At 46.1% G+C, this 17,382-nt stretch overlaps 1 protein-coding gene across 1 annotated transcript in view; it reads left to right on the top strand.

The window, feature by feature from the left end:
- Window positions 1-17,382, top strand: part of lrp1ab (low density lipoprotein receptor-related protein 1Ab) — an 83,853-nt gene that overhangs the window by 7,573 nt on the left and 58,898 nt on the right. The window contains exons 3-4 of the mRNA XM_076984098.1: window positions 5,238-5,360; window positions 15,410-15,547. Coding sequence (XP_076840213.1) covers window positions 5,238-5,360; window positions 15,410-15,547 — 261 coding nt within the window. The remainder of the gene's footprint in view (window positions 1-5,237; window positions 5,361-15,409; window positions 15,548-17,382) is intronic.

The raw sequence follows: 17,382 nt of genomic DNA, 5'->3' as shown, positions 1-17,382 counted from the left end.
GCCCGGTTTTGCCTGGTGGCTGTCAGGTGACCAGGCTCCTACAGCAGATGGGCAAGGGAGGTCAGAAGAGGAGGAGGTCCTTCTACATGAGCTTTGGCTCCAGCTCCACACCACTCCCCCTGCCAGATGCTGCCGCTTTGGGGCGCTCAAATCCCCACGAGCGTCAAGGCCCTCAGTGTGGAGCCCAAGACCATTCCTTTGCCATTACAAAGGACTGAGCAAGCGTGGTAGAAGGTTCCAGAACTTTTTTGCATGTTTCTTGCTGTTCCTGTGTGCGTAGAGGGGGACATATTAATATACAAGTTGGTCTAAACAGCAGATTGGCTTAGATTTTCCCCTTAAATTCCACAGTGGGGTACAAAGGCTGGAGAAAGCCCAGAGTTCCCCTTTATGTGCGCGGCTGCAGACGAAATCAATTAGGAGGTGCTGGAATGTGCAGTGGAGGTCTGGAGTTGATTTGGAGCAGCGTGGGGTGGTTGGGGGTTGGATTCCGAAAGTGGGTCAGGCTGGTCCCAGCTGGCCTCGCTGTCTCCACTCCCCCATCCCATCTTTCTGCGGCTGGGGAGATGTCCGAGATGGATTTTTTCGAGGGGCTCACGCACCAGATGAACCTGTGTGGTGTCCCCCCACCGTTTCCTCTCTGATTTCATGCTCGTTTCGTCTCCTGAACTGTCCCCCCAGCTGCTCTTTTGATCTGGCTGTTCTTTGAATAAACACGTTTTATTGCCTGAGTGAAATATGTCACTGTTATGTTATCGTGTTATTGTGTGCCGCTTTGGATGCAACGTTTTGGTCAGATTTAGTCAGATTCTTAGTCTGTATTTCGCAGAAAGTACATAAAGTGTTATTACTGACTTTAGTATTTATATGTTTAATCCTTGCCTGGGAGTAGAGGCAACAGCAATTGTACTTGAATTGTGTTGAAATGCCAGGCAACTTCCAAAAAGTGCAAAAACACTTTTTCTGGTTATGTTCTTTAGTCAAGATGCTCAGTTAAGGCCCCCAGTCGTTCTATGTGAGGGGCCACACTGTGTCTGCTTTGTCTGACAAAACCCCCTGATCTTTCCAGCTTATGCTTCCCCAACCCACTCCTAGCACACGTGTGAAGTGGCTCCTGACGCTCAGGTATGCCTTAAACAAATATTGGGGCACATTTCTACAGAACCAGTCCTGGCCTCTACTTCCCTGTGCCAGGAGTCTGGTCCCAGGTCCACACTTCTATTGAATGTGTCTACACTCCACTCGAGATCCGCCATTGCTCAAGGATGAAAGCCACCAGCATCGTAAGACGCGAGACTCCTTTAGACCTGTAGTATGACCTTTAGGCTACTGATCACATCTGAAGGTTAAACTGGTAAATCTAAAGGAAGGTTTTGGGTGGTATTTAGTATTTTATGTTTGGTTTTGTGAATAGTTACTGAAGGATATCTGATGTTACATCTTAATATTACTCAGATTAAGCCTGGGAGGTCTGGATTTCTGTCTCCAGGAGAGTGACTCTTTTGCCCTATTTCCTGAGAATTTGTTTAATTAGAAACTGGCCTCTTTTCTGATGGCAGCTACCCAAACACTCCGGGCTACATCCTGGAGATATGGCCCATAAATTAAGACATTAATAACGCTCACTGCCTCTGCCATGTCCAGAGAGGGCACTTCATGTTAAGCTCGTATATACGTGACCTGCCTCTTTCGCTTTAATTTAATCAGCAGATGACTACAAATGGAATAGCACGGGGTGGAGAAGTCTCGACTGAGGCGTGAAGAAGGGGTTTTGTTCCGAAAGTGTTGTTCCGAGTTCGTGCGGTGTGATGTTGAGGTTCGCTCAGCAGCTCGGGGCTTCCGCCAGCTCGCCGCTATTGAAATGCTCCTGATGTTTGCTGTGAGTCGCAGTCCCAACGGGACGAATAAAGCCCTTCTTCAGTGTGTCCCTCTCCCCCCCTCCATCTCTCCCTGCGGCGTCTGGGTCGAGCCGAACCGACGTTGATTTAGTACCTTTGGGAAAATCTGCCCGCCACTCTCTCGTGACTACGTAAGAAACAACCTCGCGGGGTCCCGGTTAGATTAGGGGTTGAAATGACGTTCATATGCCCCGGTTGAGACACAGCAGCTGCCAATTAGAACCGAATCGGCACCGTTTTGAGGTCGTGATGTGGACTGGCGATTATTAGACACTGTAGTCGTGTTTTGACTCCTTTGTTTGGGCTGCAATCGGTTATACCACAACGCCATTCAGCCTGGTGTCAGGAGGGTGGCAAAACCTCATGTTCGTCCGTTTAAGGCGGAGTCCGGTTCAGGTCCCCAGGCGTGCAAAAGCATGCCCATTGCAACCCCAGACGAGATTTGTTAAAATGCTGTTCAGCAACCTGCTCGAATGATGGTGTGTAATTATGTTGCCATAATACCGCACACGTTCGTCACGTTTCGAGGATCGTCCGTGCGGTGTAGTGTAATAAGTAACGCGGGTTAAATTTCCTGTACGTCCGCCGACCTGCCCTACGAAATCACACTAATATATATATATATATTTAATCCTTTATTAGTTTCCCATTTCCTTCTCAATTAATGTCAATGCCTATTACATTCACCTTGTTGGTATACTTAACGGTGAAAAATCAGATCATATCTTTGCCTGTTGGTGAAAATGTACAACTGGGTAAACATAAAACACGCAAACTTTCCCCTCTCTCAAACACAAATATTTGATACGTTTCAGACGAATTATGTAACTTGGTCTTCAACCTCGTCCTATGTCAGTAGGCAGTAGAATCGTCAATTTCTTTGAATACCATTAGAAAAAATGTTGCACTTCATGCCAGGTGTTACACCGGAATCTGTGACCACCAAATTCTGTCACCGCAAACCACTTGTTGCACATTTTCTGCCACATTTTCAGTTTTACTTTTATTCTTACTACATTACATGAAATTAAATTTAAACTTCTAAAATGTTTGCGTCTGCATGCATGAGGGATATGTGATTTAGGCCTGTCTAATCTTTTAGAATAGACTTACATTAACTTGCTCCTAAACTACAGTAAATGCTTGAGTGCTAATGTGCATTTATCAGAATATGTGACACTACTGTAATTGCGCTTTTCTTTCTCGACAACATACATGCAGATGTGCCTCAACAGTCTGTGCGGTCACAGAATTCAGTCGTCACAGGTTTCGTTGTAACGCCTGTACACGGTAATCTATCTTTCTTGAATCGACGTTCTGACAATCAGTGCTAATAATGTAGTCTAATTAATTGGTCGTTTGTTTATGTTAAAAAAGCAATCAATCTGCAAGTCTCGGAAATGCACTCCTGAAGTACATGTTTGGCAGTAAAGTTGCACCGAATGGTAGTAACTCTAAGCTTAATGCACACATTCAGCCATGCTGACGTGAGCCCTCATTTGGTGTGGAGGTGGTCAACTAGAGCCGATATGACTGGTGTTACAGAGGGCTGTGTGGCCCAGGGAGGTGTGGCCTAGTGTCTGTGAGGGTGCCTCCTCCGACTGCACTTAGCTTCTGTTTATCCCATAATACTTGCTGAGTTTGTGTGAGACCGTGTGTGTGGTGGTGTGTTCTTGCTCCTGCTTCACCCTCTCCCATTTCCTTCTCTGTTTCAGGACTTGTAAAGTTTTATGTTCACATTGTACATGCTTCCAGTTCAGACCCTTTCCTATAGCTAAGCAGCCTTCAAAGAACAAAGTGGCTTTTTTGATGATTTAAAATGATTTGAAAATGGACACAATGCACAGCATTTAAATTTTTTTATTGAGCTGTACTTATTACTTATTGCCATGCCAAACAAGTGTGTTCTTCAGGCACCTGAATGCAGGCAGGCGTCTTCAGATAGCACGACTGGCCCAGCTCATTGGAGCGGCCTTGGTATCGGTGCTTATAGCCCGGGCACTTTGTCCAAACAGTATAAGACAAAGAGAATGTGCACATGTCCAAATGCATTTAGCTTTATCTCAAAACTTCAATGTGAATGAATGAGAAATAGGAAAAATCTTTTCTCTCTCTCTCTCTCTCTCTCTCTCTCTCTCTCTTTTTCTCTCTCTGCCTCTTTGACTTCCATGCCCACAATTTTCCACACCCTCTTTTATTTATATATAATATATATTATACACACATCCTCTCCCAGAGAGACATTGTCAGAAGCTTTTTGAAAATCTTTCAGCTCAGTTTGAGTATAAAACTTTTTGTGAACTTCAGATGACTTGCTTGTATTTCTGTGTTTCATAACCTGTGTGTTAATACACTGTGTGTTAATACACTGTGTGTTAATGCACTGTGTGTTAATACACTGTGTGTTAATACACTGTGTGTTAAATGCACTGTGTGTTAATACACTGTGTGTTAATACACTGTGTGTTAATACACTGTGTGTTAAATGCACTGTGTGTTAATACACTGTGTGTTAATACACTGTGTGTTAATGCACTGTGTGTTAATGCACTGTGTGTTAATACACTGTGTGTTAATGCACTGTGTGTTAATACACTGTGTGTTAATACACTGTGTGTTAATACACTGTGTGTTAATGCACTGTGTGTTAATACACTGTGTGTTAATACACTGTGTGTTAATGCACTGTGTGTTAATGCACTGTGTGTTAATGCACTGTGTGTTAATACACTGTGTGTTAATACACTGCCTGCAGGCACAACCTACCTGTTCTTCCTGTAACTGATTAAAGCTAATTCCATTTGGATTCCAGGTTCAGATGTTGCGGTTGTTTCAGTAGGGGGCTTGGCTGCCATAACAGATTCCCCTCGCCATCAAAAAATATTGATGCCAAATTATTGGACACACTTGCACTGTGCCACCTAGAAGTCTAGAAACCGAGAACAATTCCAGATCTGAGAAAGTATCAAAATGATCAGATGTTTTGGGGAAAGTATTGAAGCACTATATAATCAACATTCCAAGGTTTTATATGTGCTATGAAGGAAAAAACTAACATTTTTGTGCTCTAATGTTCTGTCCATAATGCATCACCCACTTCATCCTTTTCTATGGGACAACTAATGGCTTACACAAACAGAATCAGAGCTGACAACAGAAAAGCTCGCAAATCTAGAAAAAGTAAGAAAAATCTGGACAAAAATGCTGAAAAGGACTCGAATTTCTCCAAAAAGAAAGAACAGAACTACAGGGATTAATTAGTTCCTGCTGGGTTTACCTGAGGGGTTTTTTATTCAACACGGTTATAACTCAAGATGTACTGTGTTGTCTGTCTTCCAGCTCCAAAGACCTGTAGCCCCAAGCAGTTTGTGTGTAAAGACCACGTGACATGCATCTCCAAGGGCTGGCGCTGCGATGGGGAGAAGGACTGCCCCGACGGCTCGGACGAAGCCGCAGATAACTGTGAGTAAACCAGTCTAGACGTTCACGCTGCGGTGTGATGATTGTTGCTGCGCCACGATCTGACCAACACACCAAGGTCCTCTACACACTAGTTGACTAAATCAATGAGCGAGGCCTTCGACGGGTCTTGTTGAGGATTGTAATGACGTTATCCTTTAGCTGTCTGTGTGCACATGCGGGAGTGCGCGCCATGAGACCTCAAAGACTGTCCCTGCTGAGGCATGGCGGTGATTTAATGGTTTTATTGAGTCTGGCTGTGCGGTGCCGTCGGATTTGTCCAGGTTTTACGATCTGTCTGAGCTCACGACACATTCGGCCCATAACGAGACCAGCTTGGCTTCTTTAGTGTTTGCGTGACCGTGCCTCTCCTTATGCAGGACTCGCTAGCTGCATCACAGGAATCGTAGCAATCATCGCTCGTCCTGCACCAACCGTGGGAGGGTGATTCATTATTGTGTAAGGTGTTGGAGTGCCTTCTCTTTCCTGTATGGGAGAAAATGGCCAGAAACCAAAGCTTTCTGTCCACCACATAAACGCAACCACAGAACGCTGAGGTGGGACTTCCTGTCCACTTCAGTCTGTGCTAGTGTGTATATATCATTTCAAAACATCGTATCACCATATGAGAAGAACTCTGCTGTGCTTTGGCAAGTGGTTAGTGTATTGTGGTTCGTACTTTGTTTGACCTGTTTTTCCTTTAGTAACTGAACTGAATTTCCATGTTTTGAGTGACTTCTTAAAGCAACACAAAGCGTGAACCGTGTTTCTTGCCCTGGCTGCATGTCGACCCTTGGATAAGAAATGCCTCCATTTTAGTGTATGTTGTGCGTATTGATGTAGGACTAAATGCCCTCTCATTCAGCCTTTTCTATTTAGATGTTCCTTGCTGGCCTCTCAGGGATCAAAAGAAAGAGACTCCCTGAAGTGAAGCCCTGGCCCGCCCCACGGCCGTCAGAGATGGGCTGTAATGCCGTCCCCATGCTTTTTAATGCAGTTTCCCCACACAGACAATGGGGCCTTTTCATTGGGCCAGGACTCTGCCTCCTCCGTTTATATCTCGATCTGTTCTTCCCAATTACACTCATTAGGTTTCCCCTCATCCTTTTTGTTTCCACCACTTTCCCTGACAGCAAGTCTGTGCCAGCTCTCTTCATTGGAAATGAGTTAATTTAAATGGGCATTAATGCCACATCTAATGTACCTTTAGCACCATCATGATATTCTTATTTGTGACTTTGGCTGTGCTCTACCTGCTCTAGCTGCATATATCAGAATGACACAGATATGCAGAACCATAACTTGTCTTGATCTTTAGAGTAATAACAAGACAAACCCAACATATTTTAGTTGGGTCTTGCTGTTTAATCGGTTGTTAGTGCTGACAAAGCATCTTGTCTTTATCACCACCATGGCTGATCTCCTGTGTATATTGTATTTCTGCTATGTTCTGTTGAAGAAATTGCTAGAATTAGAAGCAGTAATGAAGCTGTACCTTTCGCATGGATTTTCACAAGTGGCAGTGGCGAGAAGAATTGAAGCGGGTTTGATGGTTCGATCTCCCCTCCTTAAAATTGGGCGATAGTCTTTTTATGTGTTGTACGACTACCGGGTTACATCCTGGAGATTTTCCCCAGTCTTGTGTCTTACCAGTTAAAGTTAATTACTAACCAACCGTGCCCTCATGCCAGGCATTCTCTCTCTCTCTCTCTCTCTCTCTCTCTCTCTCTCTCTCTCTCTCTCTCTCTCTCCCCCACCCGTATGTGTGTGGTGTAAATTGGATTTCAAGAGGCTTGGCAGCTCCTTCAGCCCTACAAGGCTGGTGTTTATATCTTTAAGTAGGTCAATATATCATTAGAAAAAGGGTGCTCGGTCCAGAGAATTGAAATGGGGAGGGTTGGAGAGGCTGTCTGTCTGTCTGTCTATCTGTGTGTGTGTGTGTGTGTGTGTGTGTGTGTGTGTGTGTGTGTGTGTGTGTGTGTGTGTGTGTGTGTCTCTCTCTCTCTCTCTCTCTCTCTCTATATCTCTCTGAGGAATGAGCAATGAAGCTGGGGATTGGGGGCGGGGGATTGTAATTCTATAGAAATTGAGTATTTATTGGTTTCTCATTCCATGCATGTGTATGCTGGCCTTTCTGACTAAGGAACAGCCGTAAGGAACAGCCGTAAGGAACTGTGGACAGCCTCACTCCCCCACATTATTCTGCTTTGGGTTTTAATTGTGTGGCTGTTCACAGACACCTTACCTAAGCTGGGATGATCATTATCACCCTAACTTAACCCAGGTAAAAACCTAGGGCCTGTGAATATAGTCAAGCCAGCATACTCTACGGATTAACTGAAGAAGCTATTGGACAGATTAAATAAAAGTAAATAATTATTCACTCTTCTACTGTTTTAACACTGTCCTCTGTCTTATCTCTTTTATCTGCCTGTTTCAACCCACATATACAATTAGAAATCTGTATGTTTTAGATCTGTTAGTGCAAGGTAGGTTTTCTGTCTTGCTTGACTTTAGTATTTACCTCCAGAATGGATAGAGTGCATGAATCTTCTGAGACACTGTAAACGGGGCTTAATGAACCCTCTAATTAACTTCCTTTATGTGTTTGGGTGCCTGTACGTTTACATTGTTGGGCCAGGGCAAAGACGTTCTTCAGATTGGCCTTTGCGTGTCCTGCTTGTTTGTTTGTTTCTTTATATGTAAGTATGCTAAGGCCGTAAATAAAAGTAGGCTCCAACCGGCACACCGCGTCTGCTCTGAGTCTCCGCCCCAGCCTCCGTATTGGCCCACCTAGGGAGTCACCACAAGGTCAGGCCCCTCAAAGAGCAGTCAGTGTGTGTGGAGTGACTGGGCCTGGCTGGGCTGGCCCACAGGGGAAGGCTTCGTCTGTAGCTGCTTTGACCAGTAGCATCAGCCATGGCTGTATAACCCAGGATAAGTATGCGCCTGCTGAATCCATCTATGGCCTTTCCCCCCCAAAATAAAAGATAAACTTTCTTGCATACTTACCTGTGGAATTATACACACAATAGTGTAGATCACAATCTTGTCCTTCGTACTGTCAGATTTTCTTGGGTTTCAACGGTCTGTGTACCATCAGACAAGGGATCCATTGGCATCATTATTGAGGGGCAGGCTACAAACCCTAAAACACAACCCATATGGGTCTGTTTGCTTTCCTCCTAGTTCACCTGTTATGTATGAGCGTATCGGATAAATCGTTCAGTCAGCAGCTACTAAAACTCTTAACTCTGCTCTTTGAGCGTAAGCGTGGCAAAACCTGACACGGGCTGGCATGTGTTCCAGCGTATGTAAATTGCCTCTTTTTGCATTCAGATGCTGCGTTAAAGCACTTCGATTGAAAGGCAGGCTGAGGGAGGAGGCAGTTAAAATGACTGATTATCCTGGAGCCATTTACACTTGTGTGAGCCACTCCTGGCCAACAGCAGTTAGTAGGTGTGCTGGTCAGAGGAATGTGTGTGTGTGTGTGTGTGTGTGTGTGTGTGTGTGTGGTTACAACCTGCACACATGCAGAGGACTAAATGACACCGTGATTGGCTGTGATCAAGATCTGTTTGAGACTGTAAGCAGTTGTACGAGTTAAGATCTGACGATATGACAGGGATGAAAGGAACAAACTCCTGCCCTTGTCTTCTGTCCAGCTGTCAGCCTCTACACAATGTCCTTCAACATGGAGCTCAAGAAAACCTATGAATGTTGGAATATGCGTGTGTATACATAATAAGTCGGCTATTTGGTATTCACGATGTACTGGACTCCGGTCTTGAAGCACAGGCGTAGGACTCGGTGGGACAAGTGTGTACAGCAAGCAGCGTTGGTGAAGGCGTGTGAAGAACACACTCCGCTTCGTCGTGTCTCACCAGCTCACTCAGCCGCACCTTTCCCACACCAGCCGGGCACCCCTCCCCCACTCCCTGCCCTCTCTTGTTCTCCCTGTCAGATCTTTTCCTCTGTCACTCACTGTCGTCTTGTCAGCTTGCCTCAGCTTGCCTGTGTTGCTCGTCTTCTCTCTGGTTGGCCGTCCTACGTGCAACGCTGCCCGTTTTGCTGTTCAAAGTAGAGTTTCCTGCTCTTTGGTTTTTGGGGTTTTTTTTGGTCATGCACCATTATTGTTGATTTGTGGCCATCTCCTTTTCCCGGTTGCCAGGTTCGTCCTAAAAATTCCAAATACCATCAAACACCGTTATATTTTATTAATGTAATATTTGATTATTTCGAACATTAACCTGATCTCTAAATGATGAGGAAAATCATTTCTGGCAAGTGATGAGTCATAAGAGTGAACAGTTGAGTTCAGCTTAATCATTTGGGCGATTTCGTGATGATAATGCTCTTAATGATGGTGCAAGTCTGATGTTGCTTAAGGATTTCTCTGGAGAATTGAGTGTTTTCCTGAAAATAAACTCTAAATTTACCTTCTTCTGCTCTCAGACACAATCTGTTTACCTTTTGTTTAATCATTACAGTTTGCCGTGTCGTAGCTATTATGCCAATTTTGACTCCTGACGACTTGGTTTTTGAACGTTCTGAGAACTCGAACAGTATATCGAGCAGTACGTTGTTTGACCGCTTGGAATTTTCGGCCGGATGTTTATTTCTATCTTTTGATAATATCAACATCGGCAAGACACAAGAGATAAACGATGTCAATATGATAAACACAGTACTGATAAGACATTACTTGTGTGAGGTTAGCGCCATCTACATATCACTCTAGGGTTAAGGTTAGGCTCTCTAGGCTTGCAGTTGATGGTTTTATAAAGATTAAAACAGTTGCTTGTGAACAAAGCCATAGTCATAGCAAAGTGTTTCTGATGCATCAGTTGGGAATAATTCAATTTGATGAAGCTCAATATTCAGTCCATAATATTGTCAGTAGGACTCATGCTGTGCTGTGGACTAACTTAATTTTCCCACAACCTAAAGTAGCTCAGTTCAGTTACTGATGCTTTTCCGAAGATAAATGTGTAAATGGCGGATGTTTCTCACGCATTCACATTATATTCAGGGGGAATTGAGATATAATGGTAGTTAAAGGGATCCGCGGTGCTGTCTAGCTTGTCACTTGGGGTTAACACACTCATAACATTATGGAGTCGGTTTTCTGTGCCACCTGTGAAGCACCGTTGTATATTAGGAGTGTGTATATATATAATATATATATATTCCCCTTCCCCTCATCATATATGTAGTACATGTGTATTATGTATATACGTGTATATTATAGTACATGTATATTAATTCATTTGAATAATTTTAGTGTTAGACCTTTCGTATTTCTTAAATAACTTGTGCTGAATGTTTAATTGTATAATAAGTATAATTCAATAGTGCATTAATTTAATATGTTAGTTGTATAATAAAATGAATCTTATATCAGGCATATATCCTTCAGCAGGCACACGCCTCTTAGCAAATCGGCATTGCCCTCTAGGTGTGATCTTCTGGGAGTGTGTTCTTTGGTTTGGTTGGTAAGCCCTCAGCACGGCTGTTTCCATTGCAGTAAACGTAGTCGGCGCCGATAACCCGCTTCATACGTTCATCGTGTTCTTTTGATGTTGCTTTTTGCAACACGGTTTGGTCTGAGGGTAGTGGGTTAATTCTTATGTAATCACCAAACATTTCTTAGCCCGCTCGTCGGCAGCAGGGTACGTATAGGCGGAGGGGCCACACAGCTGCTTGTGGAGGGAGCGAGATGGGGTTATTTTGAGTGTGTTTTGCATATGGCTGTGATCACCGCTGTGGTGTGAGTCATGGTAGTTCTACAGGTTGGAGCACCCTGCAGTGGAACTAAAGGGGGAGTGAGGAGTGGAACAGGAGCCCTGAGACACATTCACAAAAGCTCATCAGGGAAGCCAAAAGGAAGGCCGTTACATAACTGTGGTTGCGGGGGAGAAGCATTTCAAGCCCAGGGTGTACAGGGATATACAACCTCTCATGAATTAAACCCTTGCAGTCAGAGTTGCACTCTTCGCTGCTGTGGGTCAGATTCTTAGTCTAATCGTTTTGCTTCTTAAAACGTCTGTGGTCTCCTTCAGCTTCTGCCCCACCAGTCTCAATCTGCCCCACCAGTCTCAATCTGCCCCACCAGTCTCAATCTACCCCACCAGTCTCAATCTGCCCCACCAGTCTCAATCTGCCCCACCAGTCTCAATCTACCCCACCAGTCTCAATCTACCCCACCAGTCTCAATCTACCCCACCAGTCTCAATCTGCCCCACCAGTCTCAATCTGCCCCACCAGTCTCAATCTACCCCACCAGTCTCAATCTGCCCCACCAGTCTCAATCTACCCCACCAGTCTCAATCTACCCCACCAGTCTCAATCTGCCCCACCAGTCTCAATCTACCCCACCAGTCTCACTCTGCCCCACCAGTCTCAATCTACCCACCAGTCTCAATCTGCCCCACCAGTCTCAATCTACCCCACCAGTCTCCTTCTGCCCCACCAGTCTCCTTTTCCTCACTCCACACTGATGGTGAGAAGCCAAAGTTGGATCACAACCTCTTCCTGTGTCCATTATTGTGACATATATGACCCAAGACAGAAAGTAAACACGTAACACCAACACCAGTGTCCGCTGCGATACAATAATGCAATTAGCCCCTGTTTTGGCAAGTAGGAAACCTTGGAGGAAGCAAACACCCCCCGTCCCCGCTCTTCCTCCTCCTCATCGCTCACACTACTCCTCCCCTTCAATCGGTCTTCGGCCGCCCGCCTCGCCCTCGAACCCAAGCTGCTGCCGCTTCCAGACGGACACGTTTTCTGACTCCACCAGTTTGCCCGCCTGCAGTTCCCCTGGTCTCTGTCCAGGCGCTGTGACAGCCGATCATTCAGGACCCGTCTGAGACCGAGCGGCAGCGTAGGAGATCACGTTACTCTCCGGCTTCAAACCCACTAATCTCCTTAATCCTAAATCCTTCTAATGTTTTGTTAAATGAAGGATTGCCTTACTTAGTTATTACAGAGGGAGCTCCCTCACTGTGATTTTGAGTTATTGCAGTGTGTTGAATGTCCTGTTTATTTAAATGCACATCCTGTCCCTCTGGTGTTTTACCCTGTGGTTGCAGCCTAGCTCAAGGGAAGGGCCTCCAGGCACATAACTGAGAACACCATGTTATTCATTACAAAACGGCAATTAAAAGAAAGGATTGTGTTTGCATGTGAACAAATATGCAGTCTCTCCCTTTTCTCTTCCTCCCTCCCACTCTGTTCTTTTGCCTGCGTGTGTGAGTGGAGGTGTTGGTGAGAAGCTCAGGAAGGAAGCACTCACTGCTAGTGTGAGTTTGCCACTGTTAACACACGGCCAACGACTTCCTCCCGCTCTCTATTGGATCAGAGGCCACTGCCTTCCACTCTTTTTTAACACACACACACACACACACACACACACACACACACACACACACACACACACACACACACACACACACACACACACACACACACTCAACAATTCTCATATCCATTGCACACACGCTCCCATACTTTTTCCTGTGGATTGCAGTGTTGTTCTTTGCCCTGCAGATTTATTTGCATTTAGTTCTGGTTCTGTTTTTTAATTTCTCTCTGTTTGTCCTCCTGTAGTCTGGATCTCAGCCGCGGTACTTCCAGAACGTTCTGGGAGGAGGTGGAGGGCGGCTAAAGAGACTTGTTGTGCGTGTTGGATTTGGCCTGTGTTTTCCCTGTCTCTCTGCCAGTAGTGACAGACAGACAGGCCCAGACAGACACCCCCCCCCTTCTCACACACACACACAAACAGAGGTGGGGAAGGGAAACCACACCACACTCAAAGATCTGGTCCCGCATACAAATTCCTCCACTCTGCACAGGGAGAAAGCAAATGATGTCTGGGTGCCATTAAGGACAGTGCTCATGTAACTTGAAGTTGTATAGGCTTCTCTCTTACAAAAACTACATTTGTTCTTCCCCTGTGGTCCCCTGAGGTTGCATATGTTAGTGAAAATGCTTAAATAAAAGTTTATACAGATAAACTATACAGATAGACTATGCTGTATACATATTAACTGCATGGAGGATCTCTGAAACCCCATTAGCCATGGCCAAGTAACTCCATACACATATGCTGTTTAGATGTCGTATAATCAGCTATAGTACATATTATATAGTGTAGTGTAACATTTAGTCTGGGCTACTGGTCCAGTACGGCCTCCTCCATCAATTAAGTGGAGCTGCTTGGCTCTGTCGGTGTAGCTGCTTGCTCTATGAGGGGAAAAGCTGTCCAGGATCTTGACATAATTTTTTACCTCAAGATCTATTTTCCTTCCTGCAACAACTTGCAGGGCTATTTTACAGGAATACATGTGATTGTCTAGTAATATGATATACTGGTGATATCTGAAATCAGAACTGTATTCGCTTCACAGACATGAGCTGTGAAAACTCTCCACCCTCTGTGTCTCTCAGTCATGGAGCTGCAGAGCTAGTGTGTAGCACAAACGCTACAGTATGCTAAAGACCCTGGAAAGGCACAGGCCCATCCAACACACACATACACACACACACACACACACACACACACACGCCCTCTTGACCTGTGTCCTCACAGCACCTGCAGGCCACCAGTCGCCTCCTGCTGTTTTCTTCCTGTGCAGGAGACGAGGCGTCTCTTCCTTCACCCCTTTCTTGTGTTTTTCTTAAATAGGTTAGCAGCTGTTATTGAAAACGAGAGAGAGAGAGCAAGAGGATAAAGAGAAAAACGCCAAGGAAAATAGTTTTTCTTTGCAAAAATGCCTGTGAGAGGGTGTCTGGAGAGAACCTGTACCCAGATCAGAACCTCATCTACGTCTTCTGGCCCCATAGACATAACCTGATAGCATCAGATTTGTGTGTTACTGGGTGGTCTGTCCTGGGGACGCCATAGGCTGTTAACGGAGAGGTCACACTGAGTTGTGTTGTCCCAGTGGTTGGGGCATTAGGTTGTGCTCTAGCTCCAGGGGTCTGGTGGCCAAGTTGCACAAATATTGACAATGAATGAATATTGATGTGACCGAGCAAAAGGAGCTTTATGGATCATTTAAAGTCATTTTCTGCCAGGTTTGCCAACTTAGTTACTGAGTTTATGCTACAAAACACTTCTTGGAAGATACTGAAAGATTAGAAGAAGAGAAATTAATGTGATTTTTAAAGTTAATACATTGTAAAATTGTCAGATAAATCAATCTCTGAGCAGAAATCCATGCTCAGGGATTTTTAGTTTTTCTAAAAAGGTTCATACAGATGTACTTGCTTGCAGCATTAACCAGTTCAGCCCCAGAAGCATGTTGGGAGTGGTGTCCACCCCTTGAGTGTTGGGAGTGGTGTCCACCCCTTGAGTGTTGGGAGTGGTGTCCACCCTTGGAGTGTTGGGAGTGTGGTGTCCACCCCTGGACTGTTGGGAGTGTGGTGTCCACCCCTGGACTGTTGGGAGTGTGGTGTCCACCCCTGAAGTGTTGGGAGTGTGGTGTCCACTCCTGAAGTGTTGGGAGTGTGTGGTGTCCACCCCTGGAGTGTTGGGAGTGTGTGGTGTCCACCCCTGGAGTGTTGGGAGTGTGGTGTCCACCCCTGGAGTGTTGGGAGTGTGTGGTGTCCACCCCTGAAGTGTTGGGAGTGTGGTGTCCACCCCTGAAGTGTTGGGAGTGTGTGGTGTCCACCCCAGGAGTGTTGGGTGTGGTGTCCACCCCTGGAGTGTTGGGAGTGTGGTGTCCACCCCTGGAGTGTTGGGAGTGTGTGGTGTCCACCCCTGGAGTGTTGGGAGTGTGTGGTGTCCACCCCTGGAGTGTTGGGCGTGGTGTCCACCCCAGGAGTGTTGGGCGTGGTACCCACCCCTGGAGTGTTGTGTGTGGTGTCCACCCGTGGAGTGTTGGGTGTGTGTGGTGTCCACCCCTGGAGTGTTGGGTGTGTGTGGTGTCCACCCCCGGAGTGTTGGGTTCAGGGCACAGTGTTGGACGTAAACAGTGCTTGGCATGATGGTATTTTGAAACGTTTGGAAATGACTTTCATGCTTGCTGTTTGTTTGTTTGTTGCAGGTCACCAAAGCCAGGCCTCCCAGTGCCCTCCTAATGAGTTTGAGTGCCGGGGAACAGATGTGTGTATTCACCTGAGCAAGGTCTGTGACGGCATCTCGGACTGCCTGGATGGACGTGACGAAGGCCATCACTGTCTGGGTAATCCCTTTCTCTCTCTCTCTCACACACACACACACACACACACACACACACACAGATACACACGCACACACATATAGACACGCAGACACACACACATGCGTGCACGCACACACACAGAGACGCACACACACAGACACACGCGCACACACTCAGAGACACGCACGCACACAGACACACACACACACACACATGCGCGCGCACACACACACACACACACACACACACACACACACACACACACTAACCTCCACATGTAAGTTCCTCTTTTTACCGTTGCCCAGCTTCTCATTTGTTCCAAATTGACCTTGAACATGGAGAACAATACCTGCCCTCTCCCGTCTCCTGCCTGGAGCTCTAATGTCGTCTGCCACACGCAGCTCCGTCCAGCTGTCCTCCTGTCTGCATCATCACTACCTGCAGGCTACTGTGGCTCCTACAGACTCCCCTCCGCTCCCCGACCCCCCCGGGAGCCCGGGACAGAACATCCAGTCCCCTCGTGTGTGATGGCTTTGCTCGCTCTGACCGTGCTGGCCCTGCGCTTGACCCCAGGCCCTGGAGATGCTTGTGCTCCAGTTCTGAATAAACGTCTGCTGCGTTTCCGTTTGGTTTGATGCCCGCGTCTCTGTGTCTCTCCTGAAGAGTTTCCACAAATCTGGAGGCGTGTTTTTCTCTTCTGTCTTCTGTGATGCAGAGGTGCGGTATTGTTCCCTGGATTATCCTTTCAGGGGAGAGTTTGAGATGGATTAGGATGTACTAAAGACCTTGAAAGGTGAAGCATAGTGACTGTGATATGTGAGACACGTGTGTTTGAGTTCAGTGTCATTTCCACTGAGGTCGATCGTGCAGATTTCAGACGACTCGAATACTTAGTACTGCCCTGACACTGACTGAGTGGTCCTAACATTCCCTCAGAATGAAAGAAATAAAACCTATATATATATATTTAAATGATGTGGAGATTTATGAAAATTGGTGGAATTCAGATGTCCTCTCATAATTGGACATGGAATAATTCTTACGAAATACTTTATCCTGTCTTAGTAAGTCACCACCCACCCACTCACTGTGTGTGTGTGTGTGTGTGTGTGTGTGTGTGTGTGTGTGTGTGTGTGTGTGTGTGATTGATTCCATGCATGCATAGCTCATGTTTGCATCCAAAGTCCTGCACTATTCTGGCTTTGCCCCCCACCCACTAGCAGGGTCCTGGTCCTCTGCCTATTCAGCCAGCACTGCTCAGAAACACAAGCCAAATAAAGGCCTCGCCACCATGCCACATTCCTTACCCAGGTGATGTTAATTAAGTCTTTGCCTAGGTTACATAACAGGTCTGCGTATATCTACTTATTACATCTATAAAGAGGGTAAAGTCAGATAGACACATGTCCCTCACCACTGACCCTGACAGCATGGTAAACATTCAGTCTACCCATCGTATCCCCCTCTGCACTCCCTTATGTACACACACACACACACACACACACACACACACACACACACACACACACACACACAGATACATTTATCGAACAGGCTCTTTTCCTGCCAGGCGTGTCAGTGCACCTGCCTTCGTGGTACTGTTGACCATTTCTGTGTTTGAGCGGTTGCCTAATGCACCACTGGCCTCTGCCGTGTCCAGACCGCACACTCCCTCTGCTCCCTCTGCTCCTGCGTGACGGTCTGTGACGTGAAGGAGACGGAAGGAGGTGAGAGAGCAGGCTGGAATATTCTCACCACCCTGAAAATCTGCCTGCCATGTTAATGGCATAGTGATGCATACAGTTTATGGAAACGCAAGTGCCCCAACCACTGAGCCCAGATCAGTTATGGTAAAC

The sequence above is a fragment of the Brachyhypopomus gauderio genome, chromosome 21 (genome assembly GCF_052324685.1).
Source record: "Brachyhypopomus gauderio isolate BG-103 chromosome 21, BGAUD_0.2, whole genome shotgun sequence".
Taxonomy (NCBI): Eukaryota; Metazoa; Chordata; class Actinopteri; order Gymnotiformes; family Hypopomidae; genus Brachyhypopomus; species Brachyhypopomus gauderio.
This window is presented reverse-complemented; position numbering and strand designations above follow the sequence as displayed.